At 39.1% G+C, this 17,617-nt stretch overlaps 1 protein-coding gene across 2 annotated transcripts in view; it reads left to right on the plus strand.

Moving 5' to 3' along the window:
• Positions 1-17,617, plus strand: part of fasn (fatty acid synthase) — an 89,878-nt gene that overhangs the window by 26,914 nt on the left and 45,347 nt on the right. For both annotated transcript variants that reach the window (XM_072558520.1, XM_072558519.1), the window contains exons 10-22: positions 1,106-1,293; positions 1,397-1,586; positions 4,103-4,197; positions 6,243-6,377; positions 7,332-7,535; positions 8,936-9,051; positions 10,284-10,459; positions 10,675-10,866; positions 11,772-11,852; positions 13,546-13,731; positions 13,843-14,022; positions 15,110-15,313; positions 16,625-16,938. In XM_072558520.1, coding sequence (XP_072414621.1) covers positions 1,106-1,293; positions 1,397-1,586; positions 4,103-4,197; positions 6,243-6,377; positions 7,332-7,535; positions 8,936-9,051; positions 10,284-10,459; positions 10,675-10,866; positions 11,772-11,852; positions 13,546-13,731; positions 13,843-14,022; positions 15,110-15,313; positions 16,625-16,938 — 2,261 coding nt within the window. The remainder of the gene's footprint in view (positions 1-1,105; positions 1,294-1,396; positions 1,587-4,102; positions 4,198-6,242; positions 6,378-7,331; positions 7,536-8,935; positions 9,052-10,283; positions 10,460-10,674; positions 10,867-11,771; positions 11,853-13,545; positions 13,732-13,842; positions 14,023-15,109; positions 15,314-16,624; positions 16,939-17,617) is intronic.

Consider the following 17,617-nt stretch of genomic DNA (forward strand, 5'->3'; position numbering starts at 1 on the left):
CAAAAGTTCTTGCCTAATACCATCAAAAGTTTGGCCTTTATCTGAATTTGGGATTGCATGACAGACCATACAAGTTTGTAATTAATGAAATAATCTTTTCACAAAATACTGTTAATGTGCTCTGACAGGAAGAAGAATTGTGGTACTGAAAAAAACTGTGGTTTGATGAGAATATTGGACTTCTTGTTAACTTCTTGTTGTTTGACCCTTCAATTAAACTTGGTGCTTTGGGACTGAAACCAGACATGGGAGTGGGTGGGAAAATGCATCAGTGTCTGTGTTTTGGTGAATATTAAATCAATTCTTCTAAGTATAATGCGAGACTGTAGTTTAAAAGACTTAAAGCTATTCAACTGATGTATTTCATCTAAGAGGATATTTTTGTTCTTAGTCTCTAATTATGTTTAATTTTCCACATATAAAGAGGTAGACATTTTTATAAGGGTAAGTAGGCCTCTTTTCAGTGAAACATGCCAGCCTTTTTAGCTTCTTCTACTTGAATTTTTGTTTTGCTGAGAACTGTGTGTGTGTGGGTAGAGAAACCATTATATGAATAGTTTCCCTGCAAGTGACATGATAATGCACACAGGAGAATGCTGACTTTTTTTTGTTTGTTTTATTCTTTCCTGATTTGTGGCAAGCATTTTTACTTGTCTCTATTTGTCCTTGAAGTGTGTGTTTTGTTAGTTAAGAGTAAGCCATATTACTGTGTAGTTGGTATCAAATGTAGGCCAGACCAGGTAAGGATGACCAATTTCTTTAATGAACAAAATGAGTTTTTGAGATAAATGATAATTCCATGGTCTCAGTTACAGAGCATTTTATTACTTGCATTTTCATCCCTCTAGCTGGGATTTAAATCTGTGCCCAGCTAATTAGCCTGGGCCCCTGGATTACCAGCCCAGTGGCACTACCATACACTTTCATCTTCACCTAATAATCAACCAATAAGTGATTTGAATGAATCAGCTTTTTGCTTCAGTCTATCTTTTTTTATTTGTATCTTTTTGGCAGCACCAGTGAGAAGGTAGGGATAGTCTTGTACTTTATATCAACTGAGTATCACTGAAGTGGCAATTCTACTGATGTGTTGTCATTCTCTCAGGCATGGGAGCTCAGTGGATTGGAATGGGTCGCTCTCTGATGAAATTGGATATATTCCGTGAATCCATTCTGCGTTCTGACAAAGCATTAGAAACAACTGGATTAAAAGTATCTGAACTCCTTGTGAGTGCTGAAGATACAACGTTTGATGATACCGTACATGCCTTTGTAGCCCTTGCTGCCATTCAGGTAAAAAAAAAGTTTGGTTATTGTTAAATATCTTACCATTCTAAAAAGAAAACAGAATTCTGCATGTGACTCTGCTTTGGTCTCATTCTGCTTTTAATTACAGATCGCTCAAATAGACATGCTGAAGGCTCTGGGTCTGCAACCGGATGGCATTGTTGGGCACTCAGTGGGGGAGCTGGCCTGTGGCTATGCTGATGATTCACTAACCCATGAGGAAGTTATATTAGCTGCCTACTGGAGGGGGCGCTGCATCAAGGAGGCCAAATTGCCAGCGGGGGCAATGGCTGCTGTTGGTAAGTGATTGAATGACCACCTCACATCTTAAGTTTCAAAAGCAAAACTGTTGAATTCCTTGGGTGGTTCAGTAAGTCCTTCAAAGGAGTCACTGAAGTACATAGCCTGCAAAATTCTCGAATTGATCACTATCAATTCGGTGACCACAATTTCTGGGTTGGTGCTTGGCACCAGCATCCCTGGGCTTGGTACAATTAGCAAGGCTTCTTGCTCCTGGACACAGTCCAGTGAAGAAAGCTGAAGCAGAAGCATTGATGTCACAAATGTTAGGTGCCATCAATGACTTGGCTGAGGTGAAAATCCTGCTGACACAAATGTCAAGGCATGCATGTGATCCCTGGTAGCAGATAGCTATGTAATTGGACCCCAGCAGTGTATCAACTCTGTCAGGAAGGGAGGGGAAGAGAGACAGCTGATTATGCAAACTGAGAGACCTATTCAAACAATGGAGTGAGCTTAAGCTTGCTTTGATTAATCATATAGAATTTATATTTCAGTCTATGGATGGAATGGTGTTCCTGTTTGTTTTATGTCAAAACCAGCACTGGTTCCAATTTAGTTCAGCCATTTTGGCTGTTGGGTTTCTGCCCAAGATGAGTTTGAACACAATGATCTGAGCCCTGATTAATGATATGGGATTTTTGGCTGGCCTGAGATACTTTTGGATGATGATTTTGGGTAGTCTGAATCCAGAGTGTTGCACCAAAAAAAAAAATTCATAATTCTGCACTTTCTAAATTGTCGATCTGATGCAATAGCTATTATTAAAGGTGGAAATCATCTGAGTTGTGTATTTGACGTTCAACTTGGAAGTACAACTTGTATTTCACAGGAATGTTATCAACCAAAATTTTACACCAAGCCACTAAGGAGACACTAGGGAAGATAGCCAAAGCTTGGTCAAAGGGATAGGTTTTAAGAAGCATATTTAAAGGAAGAGGGGTGAGGAGCAGAGAGATTTCAGGAGGGAGTTTTATACCTTAAGGCCTTAGCAACTAAAGGGATGGATGTCAGTGGTTGAATGATGAATATCTGTAATCTCCAATACATCAAAATTGGAGGAGTATAGACATTTCAGCAGGTTTGAGATGTGTACCATTGAAATGAAGCAGAGGGACGTTTTGCCATTCACTGAGCTATAAAGTGGTTTAAAAGTGTTGGATCCATGATTGGAAAGTTGAAAGGTTCTGACATGTTCTTTAAACAAAAGGTTTAAAATGGAAAATGTTCCAATGTGCTCCTCAACTTTGAAAAAGAAATTGACCAGAAGAGGCTCCAAACCAGGAAAGAGTTTCACTTAGAAGAAGTTGAGTGCTAAAGTTATTCTATAAGGTAGAGTAATAAAGTAGAGGAAGCTTTCTGCAGTTGATTTGATGATCTATTGATGGGTCAAAACAAGTTTTAATCTGGATATGGCCTTCATATCATTATTGTGGATTAGAAAGTGACTAATATTGGGAGTGTCAATAGTGCAAGTGTATTATTCTTCATATTACTAGTCAACTCCTGAATGAGCACCAGGTTATGATTCCAGCTGATGCCGATGCCATTACCAACCAAGTCAGATCCCAGACAGAAATTTGGTTTGATAGATTATATTTTCTTTTTATTTAACAAGGTGATCTTTCACTAACCACAAGTACACAATGCTTCAGGTTTGATTTCAACAATAAAACACCAGTTAATTATGCAAAAGAAATGAATTTAGAATAATGCGTATTACACATTTTGAAAAAAATTAAAGCTCATGGAAAAATGCTATTCTATCTATTTCAACACCATCACCTCACATTACTGAAACACCAGAGGCAATTCATTCTTTTCTTGATCGCATTCATATGTTTGGCCTACCTTTTTTTTTCTTTCAATCCCCAATCTTGAGAATCGGGTTCCCTTTTCCTTGGTTAGTCATAAAACTGAGCATAGACTTTCTCCACTTCAGTTAATCCCTTCTAATTCTAACTAAACACTACTTCTTGTCTGGAATTTTTACCCTAAAACCTTTACATGAGGAAATAAACAATTTCCAACAATTTGAACATGCTCCTTTCTTCAGGAGAAACTGCTTCATACATCTAATTCCCACCACTACCTCTGCCAATTGAATACAAAGGTTTTCCAAGCTATGCATATTTTCCTTAAGCAAACAAAATGACAATTCATGGTTCTTTTAAACAGAAAACAAGTTAACACTCCTTTTTAATGTTTGCTCATAAAGTTCTTCCAGTGCAAACAAATTCACATTATCATCCAGGGGTTCCCTCTCTCTTTTAATCATTTAAAGAGTATTGTGTCTCCAACAACCCTGTCAAGTTAATCATTAGCATACACGCTGTCCTACATGTTGGCCAAAACCTATCTGCCACTAGGAAAGTGACCATCATTTTCATGAAAGTTAGTTTAGCATATGAAAGAAACTTGATCATAACCTGAGAGTATTGGCATTGTAAAAAAAGAATAAGAATGTGGCACATTGAGCTAAATTATGATATTTTAACATTTCAATATCTGACAGGGTTGACCTGGAACGAATGTAAGGTGCAATGTCCAGAGGGAGTAGTTCCAGCCTGCCATAATGCAGAAGATACTGTCACCATCTCTGGACCACAGGTAAGACACTGAACAGTAGATTGTAATGAGGCAATCTACACTGAACAGAAGGACATATTTAACTTTAAGTCTAGGATGCATCTTCCAAGTTTTAAAAAATAAAAACAATCCTTGGTCTTTTTCTCATTGTCCACATCTCACAAATGAATAATCACTCGTAAGGTCAGCATTTATTGGTCATTTCTAAATTATTTGAGTGGCCTTTTCAGGGGGTAACAGCAACCACAGTGATGGAATTGAGTGCAGACTGGGGCATGATAGGTAAAACAACAGATTTCCTTTCCGAAAGGGCATTATTGAACCAATAGCATTCTTGTAACAATTCTGGTTTTGTGGGCACAATTACTGAGAGCCTTTTTATTTAGAATTCCAGATTTATTCAGCTAAACGAATTTGAATTGCCAAGCTATTGCAGTGACCTTTTTTGAATGCGTGTCTCTGGAGAAATTTACTCCAGGTCCCTGGGTTACCAGATTGATTGCAACTATTAAAATGGCTGCTCACCACATGTTCTCAAGGGTGCTCTGGGATAGGCAACAAATACTGATATTGCCAGTGACACCCACTGCAAATGAATGAATGAATGTGAACTAAATAAGGTAGTGATAATGTTGAATGCATGTAATCGTAACTCTAAATAGTCCATTATTGGAAGGATTGTAACCATGAAAGTGATACATGGATAATGAATGGGATGAGGCTGGAATGAAAGATTCAACATATTTTTAAAAATTCATTCATGGGATGTGGGCATCACTGGCTAAACCAGCATTCATTGCCCTTCCGGAGTTGCCTAGAGATGCTGAAGAGTCAACCACGTTACCCCGTAAGTCAAGAGTCAAATGTAGACTAGAGCAGATAAGGGTGATGGAGTTCCTTCCCTAAAAGACGGTCATGAACCAGATGGGTTTTTCTCCAACAATTATCATTTGACTCTTATTTCCAGATTGTTATTGAATTCAAAATCCATTATCTGCCATGGCAAGATTCAAACATTATCAGCGTCTCTGGGTTAATAGTCTAGTGATAATACCACTGGGCCATCTAACCCCTAGAGTTTGGGATTATTTTTAGTGGAGCAGAGATTTAAAGGGATCAAGCCTGGATCTGGTCAAGTGGAGATTGGTGAAAAAGACACTACTTGAAGTGAAAAACAAGAATGTAGGGTTGCTAAATGATTTTTTTTTTCAGTAAATGCATTATTATAACATTTTAAAGACTGGAGTTCCACTCAAGTGAGCTGGGCTTTTTGGTATAGTTTGCTTGTGTAACCGAAACTGTAAGAGCTAATTACATTCAATGTAAATTAACTTCCTACAGTCGTTTGCAATATGACATGCTAGAACTAGATGCTGCCCACAAAACCACGACGGAGGGTTTAGCTAGTTGCCTTCCTTTTGTACGTTTTGAGGGAGGCACCAGCACTTTAGCAGGATCCTCTGACTATAAAAACACTGATTGATTAAGTTTATTCTGAGGGGATCTTTTGGAGCCATTTCTTAAAATGTACGAAGGGACTGACTGTTGTATCCTAATTTAGTGAGAAAATAGCTTTGCACGTATGCAAGAGTAATTTTCAGTAATTTACAACATGATACTCACAAGTAGATTGGTTTTATTTATTTGTGATGATTCAGTGACAATTTTCAGCTTTAGTAACAAACTTTACTGAGCAGTTACTTTCTTAAATAGATCAGGAAATATTTTTAGGACAGATTTACTTTCTTTTAAAATCTCTAATTCTTGTAAGTGTTGCTTTGCTTTTTGTGATTATGGAAATAAGCAGGAGTTCTGAGGGTCAGCGTTTGCTGATTGCCCCCAAAGTGAAAACTGTACCCAAGAGTATTGTACCACGTGTAGCTGTTGAGGCAATGACATGTCTAGTTTTAAGTGAATGGGATGAATATTTGAAAATAAATAACATAAATAAACAGTAAGCTACTGGGCAAACATTTATCTCCAGATTCAGGATAGTCAAAATATGTTGTTTAGTTGCCTCTGTACTATTAATTTTGATTCTCTTTTTTTTTCTGTTTTCATGTTAGGAAGCTGTAAGTAAATTTGTGGCCAAGCTGAAAGAGGATGGAGTCTTTGCAAAAGAAGTTCGCAGTGCAGGCGTTGCATTCCATTCCTACTACATGGCTTCCATCGCCCCAACACTTCTAAGTGCACTGCAGAAGGTAATGGCCATCATGTCTCTGGAAAATGCTTTTGAAGATCAAGACAGGACATGTCAATGCTGTAGAATTGCATAGGATTTCAGAAACCTTTCAAACGTAGCCTACATGGGATAGTGTCCCAACAAAATAGGTCAAGTATGTAGTGCTAATGATCAGCACAATGATAGGGCTAGAAAGTCCAAGGTGAAAATCATTGCAGTGGTCTTATGGTGGGGGTCACCGAGTGCTTCAGTTAGTTTGTCAATGGGAAGATTGAGGGAGTTTAGAGGTTGGAGTTTGAAGTACTGAGATTGACCGTGATTAAGTTAAGTGTCAGCCCTCTATCATGTCATGTTGCTTAGCACTGGTTCTTGCAGGTTGCAACCCAACATTCTGAAGGGAACAGAAACAGATGGTACACCTCTTATTTTCCTATATTAAGTTGCTAAATACTATTGGTAGCATTGGTAGAGGATGTCTCTTATTTCAAGATTAGAATGGCACTGGAAAAGCACAGCAGGTCAGGCAGCATCCAAGGAGCAGGAAAATCAAAGGCCCAAAATGTTGATTTTCCTGCTTCTCGGATGCTGCCTGACCTGCTGTGCTTTTCCAGCACCACTCTGATCTCCAGCATCTGTAGTGCATATTTTCCCCTAGATGTCTCTTATTTGGCTGTTAGGAAAAATAACACCTAGTGCAGCGCTTGCCAGGATTGTGCAAATACATGCAAAATCACACCCAAAGCACTGAACTCCTTGACACTTCAGAGTTGGGTTTCTAATCCATAAAGACATTGTCACCTAATTCTTCCAGATGCATTTTGCTTCAGCAATTACTTCTTTGTAAATATTTCCAATTAACTTTTGAATAATCGAGTTTTCATTATATTTTGTATTGATTCTGTACACTTTTTTTTTTATTTTCTCTTTTCCTCACTCCTCCCATCCTCAATCATTCTCACCTTCCTGACTGCAGGTTATAACTGTCCCTAAACTTCGTTCTGCTCGTTGGATCAGTACATCGATCCCAGAATCCAAATGGGGCAGTGATCTGGCCAAGTTCTCCTCTGCTGAGTATCATGTCAACAACCTGGTGAGCCCGGTCCTGTTCCAGGAAGGACTGCAGCATATTCCCGATAACGCTGTCGTGGTTGAGATTTCTGCTCATGCCCTCCTTCAGGTATTAGCCTTTCTTCTTTGATTTTGAACTGTTTGTACCATTTGACTTCATGGAAGGTCCTGTTGAGTTAGAAAGTGTGCTTGCTATAAGGTTTATAAGAGTGAATTTTAATTAACACAAGGCATCTTTCAACATTTCAGTTGCATTCAGTTCCAACAGTTTTGAACTCCTGCCATGACAAGAAGAATGTTTCTTATAAAGAAAATTTCAAATTGACATAGACTTTTGCAGTTTTGGTTTGTCTGCATTAATTATGGACAATTGCACCTTTTTTTGAATTTAACAACTTTGTGGTTACTTATAACTTTAAAGGTCTTTTAATATCGACAATATATTGAGAGATTTGACATTCTTGGAAAGAATTGCAGAAAATTACAGAAACCGGGGATGCTATTTGGCCTTTTTTTTTGTCCATCCTGGCTGACCAGGAACCATCCAGCAGAATCCCACTATCCACTTTTTTATTCCATTACATTGTTGGTTATGCCACTTCAAGTGCATATACACTTTTAAAGTGTCATATGAGTTTCTGCCTCATGTGAGTGAGAGGAAACATTTGGCACTGTACAACTTTGTTCAGTTTTAGCAAAGGGTAATTGCTTTTAATGCCAGTTCCATTATTGACTGACTGGAAGTGGGAGACTGAAGGTGTTTCCTTACTCTTCACTTGAGGTTAATGTCAGAACCTCGCATGCTTCAGGTACTAAGTTCCAGACTCCGGCTGGTGAAAAGATCATCTTTTTAAATCCCCTTTCCACATCACACTAAATCCATGCCCCCTAAATCTGAATCCCTCAGCAAAGCGGGATTGGGCTTTTTCATTGACCTACTCTCCTGAACCTATTTGGAGATGGAGCACAGCTTTGGAGCAGGTGGGACATGAACTTGGGCCTCCTGGCTGAGAGTTAGGGACACTGTAACACCGTGCCACAAGAGCCCTTTTCATTTGCTCTGACACCCTGTGTAATTTTGTACATTTCAGTTAGATCTTCCCTCAGCCTTTCCTCAGTCCAAAGAATCCCACAGTTAAAGTTCTCCACTCAAGGCAACATTCTTATGAATGACCTCTGTATCCCCTCTAACACAGACACATCTTTACTATGACATCACGTTGCAAAGCCTTGATCAGAATTGCCTTTTTTCAGGGCACAATGGAGAACAAAACTGTCTTGGTTCAGACATTTATGAATTCTGATAATTTCTCTCAATTTTTATCCTATCAATAGGCAAGTTATTTTTCAGCTTATTGACATTTTTGAGGACATATGGAAAGCCAAGTTGTGTAATTGGATTGTTCTACTTTAAATAATACAGAACTGTAGCAAGTTGTTTGTTATTCGATATAAAAATTTTAAAGGTTGTGAATGCATCTGCTGATGAGCATTTGCTCCTTGCTTCAGGCTATTCTGAAACGAAGTTTGAAGCCTTCCTGTCTTTTTATCCCTCTGATGAAACGAGGGCATAACAATAACCTGGAGTATTTCTTGTCTCACATTGGCAAAATCTACGCAAGTGGGTAAGTGATTACTCTCGAATGGAAAGCGAATTGAGAAATTAAATTTGAGTAGGGACATGTGCAATCCTTTGTAAAACTTGCTGCTCACAAGACACCATATGATGCCTCGTTTTTCCAATGTTAGCTGCCCAGTGCACCATTCATTAATCAAAAAAAAGTCATGATTAATGAGAGGAAACATTTGTCACTCTGCAACTTTGTTCAATTTTAGCAAAGGACAGATAGGCTGCCTGTTTGGTAATTGCTTTTAATGCCAGTTTCATTATTGACTGGAAATGGGAGACTGAAGGTGTTGCCTTACTCCTCACTTGAGGTTCATGCCAGTGTATGGCGTTACACCTGTTGGATTGTTTTCAAAACAATTAGCTCCTAGTTTTGATGGGTTAAATGCATTGGGTAAAACCAAAGACACATGGGGTAAAGAGTCAAGATCTATAGCACAGTGCAATATGAAAGCTCAAAGGATGGTTATTTAGATAATACCAAGTGTGGACCTCAAAAGCCTTGTGGATTATGAACTGATGAAGGAGAGGATTGTAACTCCTCGACGCCAGTTATATCTGGTGGCCAGGATTGGATACAGAGATTTTCATGTTGGTGGAGTTGTGCCCAGAGTGCCAACAAAGACAAAAGTTACTGCTAACAGCTCCCTCACATTTCTGGGAATGGCCAGATAAACCCTGGACTCAGTTGCACATTGACTGCACAGGCCGTTTCATGGGCACAATGTTTTTAGTCATTGTAGATGCCCACTCAGAGTGGTTGGATGGGCATAGAATTCATTCGACAAGGCAGCACTTTTGGACTATGGGTTACAGTTATTCAAAACTAGGGTCAAACTTGGGTGACGTAAATGTCAATGGCTGAACGTAAATGTGGGGAGGAGCTTAATGAGTGATATTATTTTGGGACCCTCATAACAGTTTGTTTTTTAAGTAACCTCTTGAAGCCAAAAGCTTTCTGATTATTGCAAGCTTTACTTTGCATCTTCAACTCAAATTTGCTTTTTAAAATGGCCAAAGCTTTGTCAATCTCTACTTTCCATAATAACTGGAGAATCCGGCTCGAGCTGACTTTGGAACAAACCAAGTTCATTCTGGTAAATTGTTGTTGCTTAAGTTGGTTCCCCATGTAGGTCTGAGAAGATCTTAAATAAGTGCACTTATGTGGTGATTATCATATCTAAATGACCTAAAAGGTTTCAACATTCATGTGTTACTTTGAAATGGCAGGGCAAACCTGGACTCCAACAAGTTATTCCCACCTCTGAAGTATCCAGTCCCTGCTGGAACTTCCTTAATATCCCCCTGCATCACGTGGGACCACAGCCAAATCTGGGATGTACCCAAGACTGAAGACTTCTCCTCAGGTTCTGGAGGATTAGCAGCGGCGACAGTATTTAACATTGGTGAGTTGTTTCACGGTCAGAATCCTCCTGAATAGCTCCAAGAAATGTTGTTGCACACGACTGATTAAGCGCTCATGCTTTCTGTATTTAGCTTTTGGATATTGTAAAACAAACTGCCTCAATTTAAACTTGGAGATAATCCAAATTTAATTTTTATTGCTGTGTATTATTTTAATTGATTTGGATATCTTGTTGATTTTGTGCCCTCCACTCAGATATGAACCCTGAATCTCCAGACAATTATATAGTTGATCATTGCATCGATGGGCGAGTACTTTATCCAGCCACTGGATATCTAGTTCTGGCCTGGCGAGCACTGTTGCGACTGACTGGAGCTGTTATGGAACAGACACCTGTGATATTTGAAGACGTTGTTATACACAGGGCAACCATCATTCCAAAAATAGGTACTGTGTTCAGAATGTTAACATGGTGCATTTCACATTTAGTCCTTTTTTTTTTCTCTGGATGAAGGTCATGTAAGAAATAAAAGTAGTGACCTTCTGGAGTCTGGAATATTCCATACATTTCAATGAGTTTACAACATAAACAGGACAATAGTGTAGAGAATGGTCCCATTTGGAACAATAAAAAAAATAATAAACTTCACAAATTTTGAAGAGTCTTGTGAGTTCAAAATCACTGAATTGTTATGATACGGAAGGTAGTCATTTGGCCCATCATGCTTGCACTGGCTCTCCCAAATGAGCATCATTACACATTGCTAATTTCCTGCTCCTTCCCTGTACCTTTACATGCTACTTCTATCCAAATAATAATAGAGAGCTCTCTTGAATGCCTCAGTTGAACCTGCCTCCACCACACTTCCAGATAAGTTATGTTCCGGTTCAATAGTGAAGATGTTGATCTAAGCTGGCAAGGTTTTGTTTTTGAATCTAGTTATTCATTTTCAAATGACGTTTGAAAAATCTCTTGTTTCTGCAACTCTGAAATGTGGAAATTGTTGATGTGACAGATGGAAAACAAAATGTAAAGATGAAAACCTTTTTTAATTTTGACAACCCCTTCACCTCCCACCCCACCCCAAACACTTAGTGCTACAACTACTGAGCTGTTCAATTGCTCCATGTTCTTATCTTTATTGATTGCCTGCACTGCCAGGATGAAGAAAGATGAGGAAAGAGAGAGTAAACTTGGTGAGAAGAAAGCCAAAAGAGCAACTGGGGATATTTTATGGATATATTTCATGTTGAACTGTAAGAATTGTAATTTTTAGACAGGTGAGATTATTTGAACAAAAAACAATTTGTGAATCTCTCTCGATACATTTTTATCTTGTCCTTCTCTCAAGGCTCTGTACAGCTTGAAGTGCGGCTCATGCCAGCATCAAATAGATTCGAGGTCTCTGAGAACAACAGCCTGGCTGTTAGTGGTAAGTCACGCTGATTAAAGCTTTGATCCCAATGAGCTGAATGTATGGTGTTGGCTGTTCTAACAAATGCATGGTTAAAAGGAAAGTCCAAGGGCTTGCTGCACATTCAAAAACACCAGCAATTGGGACAAATTGTGGTTGTACAAACATGTGAGACACATTATGAAAGTGAAGACTCTTGAAGAATAAGCAAGCATCAGAGTTTCAACTCATTCATAAACATAGTCTCCTGACATTTTACACTTAAACATTGACTCCTTCAGTGGGGTGTATTTCACATGTTGATCTCCTCATTTAGTACCAAGCAATGTGTATGTGGCCGGCGATCTGAATGTGTCATATTAAAGGAAGCTGGCTATAGTGAATTGGGTGTCTAATAACATCTTCTGGTTTGTATTTCGAGTGGCCAATCTGCTTCTAGTGGTGAAATTTGAAATGTTCCCCTTAGACGTTGGTTGGACTCTGCTGACTTGGGAAATTTTGAGTGTCAGACTTTCCAGTCCTGAACCTTTTCGTTGTGCCCACCAGTGAAACCTTATGGGGAGACTGCCAACTAACAGGCCACCATAGCCTTTTCTATTCATTACTAGATTGGAGGCAGGAGTGTGACAATGAGCACCTTCCACCCTGTCGTCAGAGTGCTGCAAAGATTCAAGTAGGAAGTGTAGTAGGAATGCGATGGAGGTGCCATCTTGACCTTGAGGCGGTTGCCACTGCATTAGAACAACACTGTCACGACATTTGTCTGTAGTGTCTGGCACAAAGACCAGCCTCTAAGCCTGAAAAATAGCACCCTTCCAATGTCATTTTGGAGGTAAACATTTAAAATCCATCAAATTGATTGCAGCTTAGCATCCTACTCTGCTCTCATCTCCTCTGTGCATGGCAGAAAGCTGGCAGCCCAGAGGTCTGAATTTCTATGATTACAGTTGGCACTCATTGGCTAACTGGACTCCAACCACTGCTGAGTGTATTGTTGTCACTGATATGATTCAACCTGTGGATGGAAGTACATCGGTGAGCCAGTCTGATATTTTATTTGCCCTAATTTTGTTGTTTTCCAACTTCCCAAAACATGACTCCACAGAACTGAGAGAATTTTCCCTTTGCCTCAGTGCTATATTTTATGGCTATCAATGAGAAATATCCTTTCTTCATTGTTGTGACCCGACACATATAGAGGTTTTTAGTTTGAATTTGGAAGTTTTGCATGCAATTCATGAACAGAGTTCTGAATTTTATATCTATGATTTCATAAACTGCAGTGAGTAAAATGACTGGGTCTACACAATTATCAGCTGGCCAGTTTTTTTTATATAAGTCAAAATTTCTATACATTATGGTGGTCATATTTATACAGAAGAAGTAACTGGTTATGAAGCTTAATGATGTATTTGTTTGAGAAGTGTTTGCAGCCAGATTTTGCTCAAATGATAATCTAATTTTGCTAATCTAAACTTTGGTTATTTGAATCAAGTTCTGTACTTCAGACCAAATAGTTATTTTATTAATAAAACATTTTTGAATACAATGTGTTGAATTAAGGAATACAGGATCAAGTTCTTAATGATCATATATTAGTGTCACAAAATAACAAATATGCACTGATGCTTGTATATGTTCTCATGTCTTAGAAATTGGTGGAGGCACTTTCTAAGAATTTAATTGAATGTTATGTTGTTACTCCTTTCAGGGAAAATCTCTCTTTTGGAAGAAACAGCCCTAAATGACTTTAAAACTCAGATAAATGCAAATGTGAAGTTTGAAGATACAGAGACAACGTTCCGCCTCTCTCCAGGAGATGTTTATAAAGAGCTGCGCCTACGGGGATATGAATATGGAAAAAACTTTCAGGGAATCTTGGAAACTAACAATGCTGGTAAGTGCCATCCTGAAACTTCAGTTTTGTACTTTAGAAACAGGCACACATATACACACAACTTGTGTTCAACTGATCGAAATCTATTAAAATCTCCTTTTCTCATGCTAGGGGATAAAGGAAAGTTGCTATGGTCTGGGAACTGGGTGACACTTTTGGATACCATGTTGCAGATGATTGTGGTCGGCCTGTCAGGACGCAGCTTGAGAATACCAACGCGGATCCGTTCTGTGTGCATTGATCCACAACTTCATGAAGAGAAAGTCCAAAATTACCAGGAAAATAAAAAAGGTTATTGAGGCCGTTTGTTTTATTTTTTTTGTTGTCATAAAATTACATTTTGAATATTTCGCCTTCACACAGCTGCGTCATGTTGTGTGATTGAGCTCCATATATTTAAAAAGTTGTGTTCATGGTTGCAGCTGGCAAATTGTAGTTCGCTTTTTCTTAGCAATTTTATATTATGATATCAAGTTATAAATTAAGTCAAGTTTGCCGAGTAAAAATGCACAAAACAGTTTGTTCTAAGTTTGCAGCAAAGTGGTCACTGTCGTGCTAACATGTCTACCAACAGACTACGTCCTGACATCTGCACTTCCTGTGTGTGGGTTCTTTTAGGGACCTATGTAGTTCATTGTGTGTGAAGTTAGCTACGCACTAACTTCAGAAAAGTCTTGTAGAGTAGACCAGATGTAGTTTGTTGCATTACCGCAATTATTTACAGGTTGTAAGAATAGGCCATACAATACTACAAAGATTGCAGAGAGGACCTAGCTTTTTAAGTCTGTCTCCCACTAAATTCTAATTTTACTCTCCTGCTGAGGGGTTATAAATCTTCACAGTGGATGGTGCTTATTGCACACACATGGACTACTTCAGATCCTTCCAGACTTGTACACAACACAGACCAGCCTTTCCAGCAGTAGGTTTAGATTTTGAAAAATTAAAAATTTTGCTCCTTAATGCTAATCTGCAGGAGCTGGTATTGCCTCAGTTTATGGGGCTATGGCATGACTCTGATATTGGGTCACATGTCTAGTACACAACTGTAAGTTACATCATGATCTAGCTTTAACTTTGTTTTATCTGTGTGTACAGCAGATGCTACGTCAATACATTCTTGAACACACTTCAATAAGATATTGACCAGCTTTGATTTTAGTTATTTCTGAAGCATTCGTGCAGGGCAGCAGAAGCTTCTGATGATTCCAATATTTGTTTGCACCACAAAGAAATAATTCTGTAGAATGCCACATCTGTATTTTGCATCCGTACTTTGAAACTTTATGCAAAGTTTTTTTTTCCCTCTGGTTCGTCATAGTCTTGAGATTCTTGTTTCTGAACTTGCGCACTTTGTTGTGTTCCTGTTTCTTCACAGCTGTGGATGTTGTCGTGAATCGTTGCCTTGACAACATTGTGGCAGGAGGTGTCCAGATCAGTGGGTTGCATGCAACAGTAGCTCCACGACGCCAGCAACAACAGATGCAGCCCATTCTACAGGAGTTCCACTTAAGCCCATACTTTGAGAATGACTACCTGATTAGTAATGAGAAACTTCGCTTCTGTCTAACACAGTGCAAAGGTGAGTGGCCAGTCTGAGATTTAACGTCTCTGGTGTAAAAATATGTATTTGGGAAGTGGTCTGTCAGCCTTTCCATTAAAGGAATCAAAGTTTAGTAATAACTTGGTGTACATTGCAATCTCATTTCTACATCTAGTGTTGAACTATTTTAACTCCTCTTGTGTTTTCTATTTCCTTGAGTTATACATCATCCAAAGGCCCAGAGTTATACTTCCAGGTGATACTCAGCACATGTGACAGCATCTGTGAAGACAAGCCGAGTTAGTGTTTTGAGTCCAGAAACTTTTCTTCAGCACTGTCTCCACAGATTCTGCCAAACCTGCTGAGTGTCTCCCAGCAATTTTTGTTTTTGTTTCAACTTCCAGTGGCCTTAGTTCTTTGGGTTTTTTAAACTTCCAGGTCTTTGACATTGCAACTGTGTGACTGAGAGAAAAAAAACAAACCAGCCAAAGCTGTTTCCATGCTGTACATCTGTATGACTCTTTCATGGAAAATACCTGCTGTCGTGTTATACTTATGATGACTTGTCTTAAAATCAGAAATCATTATTGTATGTGCTGCTAAGCATTGGAGTACAAGCCTGGCCAGAGTATTGAGTACAAGAGTTGGGCGGTCATGTTGCGGCTGTACAGGACGTTGGTTAGGCCACTGTTGGAATATTGCGTGCAATTCTGGTCTCCTTCCTATCGGAAAAATGTTGTGAAACTTGAAAAGGTTTAGAAAAGATTTACAAGGATGTTGCCAGGGTTGGAGGATTTGAGCTACAGAGAGAGGCTGAACAGGCTGGGGCTGTTTTCCCTGGAGTATCGGAGGATGAGGGGTGACCTTTATAAAATTACAAGGGGTTTACAAAATTATAAGGGGTATGGATAGGGTAAATAGTCGAAGTCTTTTCCCTGGGGTCAGGGAGTCCAGAACTACAAGGCATAGGTTTAGGGTGAGAGGGGAAAGATATAAAAGAGACTTACGGGGCAACCTTTTCATGCAGAGGGTGGGGCGTGTATGGAATGAGTTGCTAGAGGAAGTGGTGGAGCCTGGTACAATTGCAACATTTAAAATGCATCTGGATGGGTATATGAATAGGAAGGGTTTGGAGGGATATGGGCTGGGTGCTGGCAGGTGGGACTACATTGGGCTGGGATATCTGGTCGGCATGGACGGGTTGGACCAAAGGGTCTGTTTCCATGCTGTACATCTCTATGACTCTATCACTGTTTGCTGTCTCTATTTCCACCTGTTAAATGTACCCTTATTATTAAAGTACTGAAACTTTCATTCCACTGTCTCTTATTTAAATATCATCTTATTAAGGTTTTGTGCAGAAGCTGCAGGACAAGCTGTCCAATCATGGACTGAAGCTTGCTTTCTCCGGCCTACCAACTGGTGTGACCAATGCTGCTGGAACCACTGGATCAGAGAAAGGACTCCTGCACATGCTCAGTGTACTGTGTGCTTTAGACCTGAATGGGAATCTTTGGTCAGAACTGCAGCAAACAGTAGAGACTGAGAAAGATTGTCTACGTGAAGATGAGTTACTGAATGGATTACTCGATAGTCCAGCACTGAAAATCTGTCTTGATATCTCCTTGGAAAACATTGTGAACAAAAAGATGAAGGTTATAGAGGTAAAGGCATGATTTTCACTTCCTAACAAAGTTTATATTCAGTAATTTAATATACAATAATTTCATGACCCTTTGGATAGAGTTAGGAAAGTGGATGGAGTTTGAAGGGGACAAGTCTTTTTGACCACTTTAGCGATTAGTTGATAAGATAATGTGATGGACGAAGTTGAGGTTGTTGCAATAACTTCAGAGACCATTATTCTGTCACTAGTCATTCATTATTAATCAGTGAAGAGTCCTTGACACTGATCCAGCTTCCTCGGAACCAGTTCTCACAGTGATACTCCTGTTTTTTTTTTCCTTTCTCCATCACATTACCGCCAAACAGCAGTAGCTCTTATTTTTTCAGATTTTTTTTTCTTACACTGCCATCTGACAGCGGTAGTGCTTATTTTTTTTTCCCCAGCACCCATGGCGTGTGTGTGTGTGTCAGAAAAACGACAAATGCTTCAATCTTTCTTTATATTCCACCACTGGGAAGAAAGGAAACGCCCAAGTGGCCAGAGACAAGCAGTGCTCTTCTTGAGAGAGGGCAATGCTGTGTGACACTCCGTTCTTTTTTTTTAAACTGAGGAGACTCTGAATCTCCTGTTTGTTTTATTAAACAAATTACAAACAGTTTACAAAAAAAAACATTTACAGCTGTACACAAAAGACAGCAATTTTACAAGGGAGAGGA

This window comes from Chiloscyllium punctatum, chromosome 39 (assembly GCF_047496795.1).
Source record: "Chiloscyllium punctatum isolate Juve2018m chromosome 39, sChiPun1.3, whole genome shotgun sequence".
Lineage (NCBI taxonomy): Eukaryota > Metazoa > Chordata > Chondrichthyes > Orectolobiformes > Hemiscylliidae > Chiloscyllium > Chiloscyllium punctatum.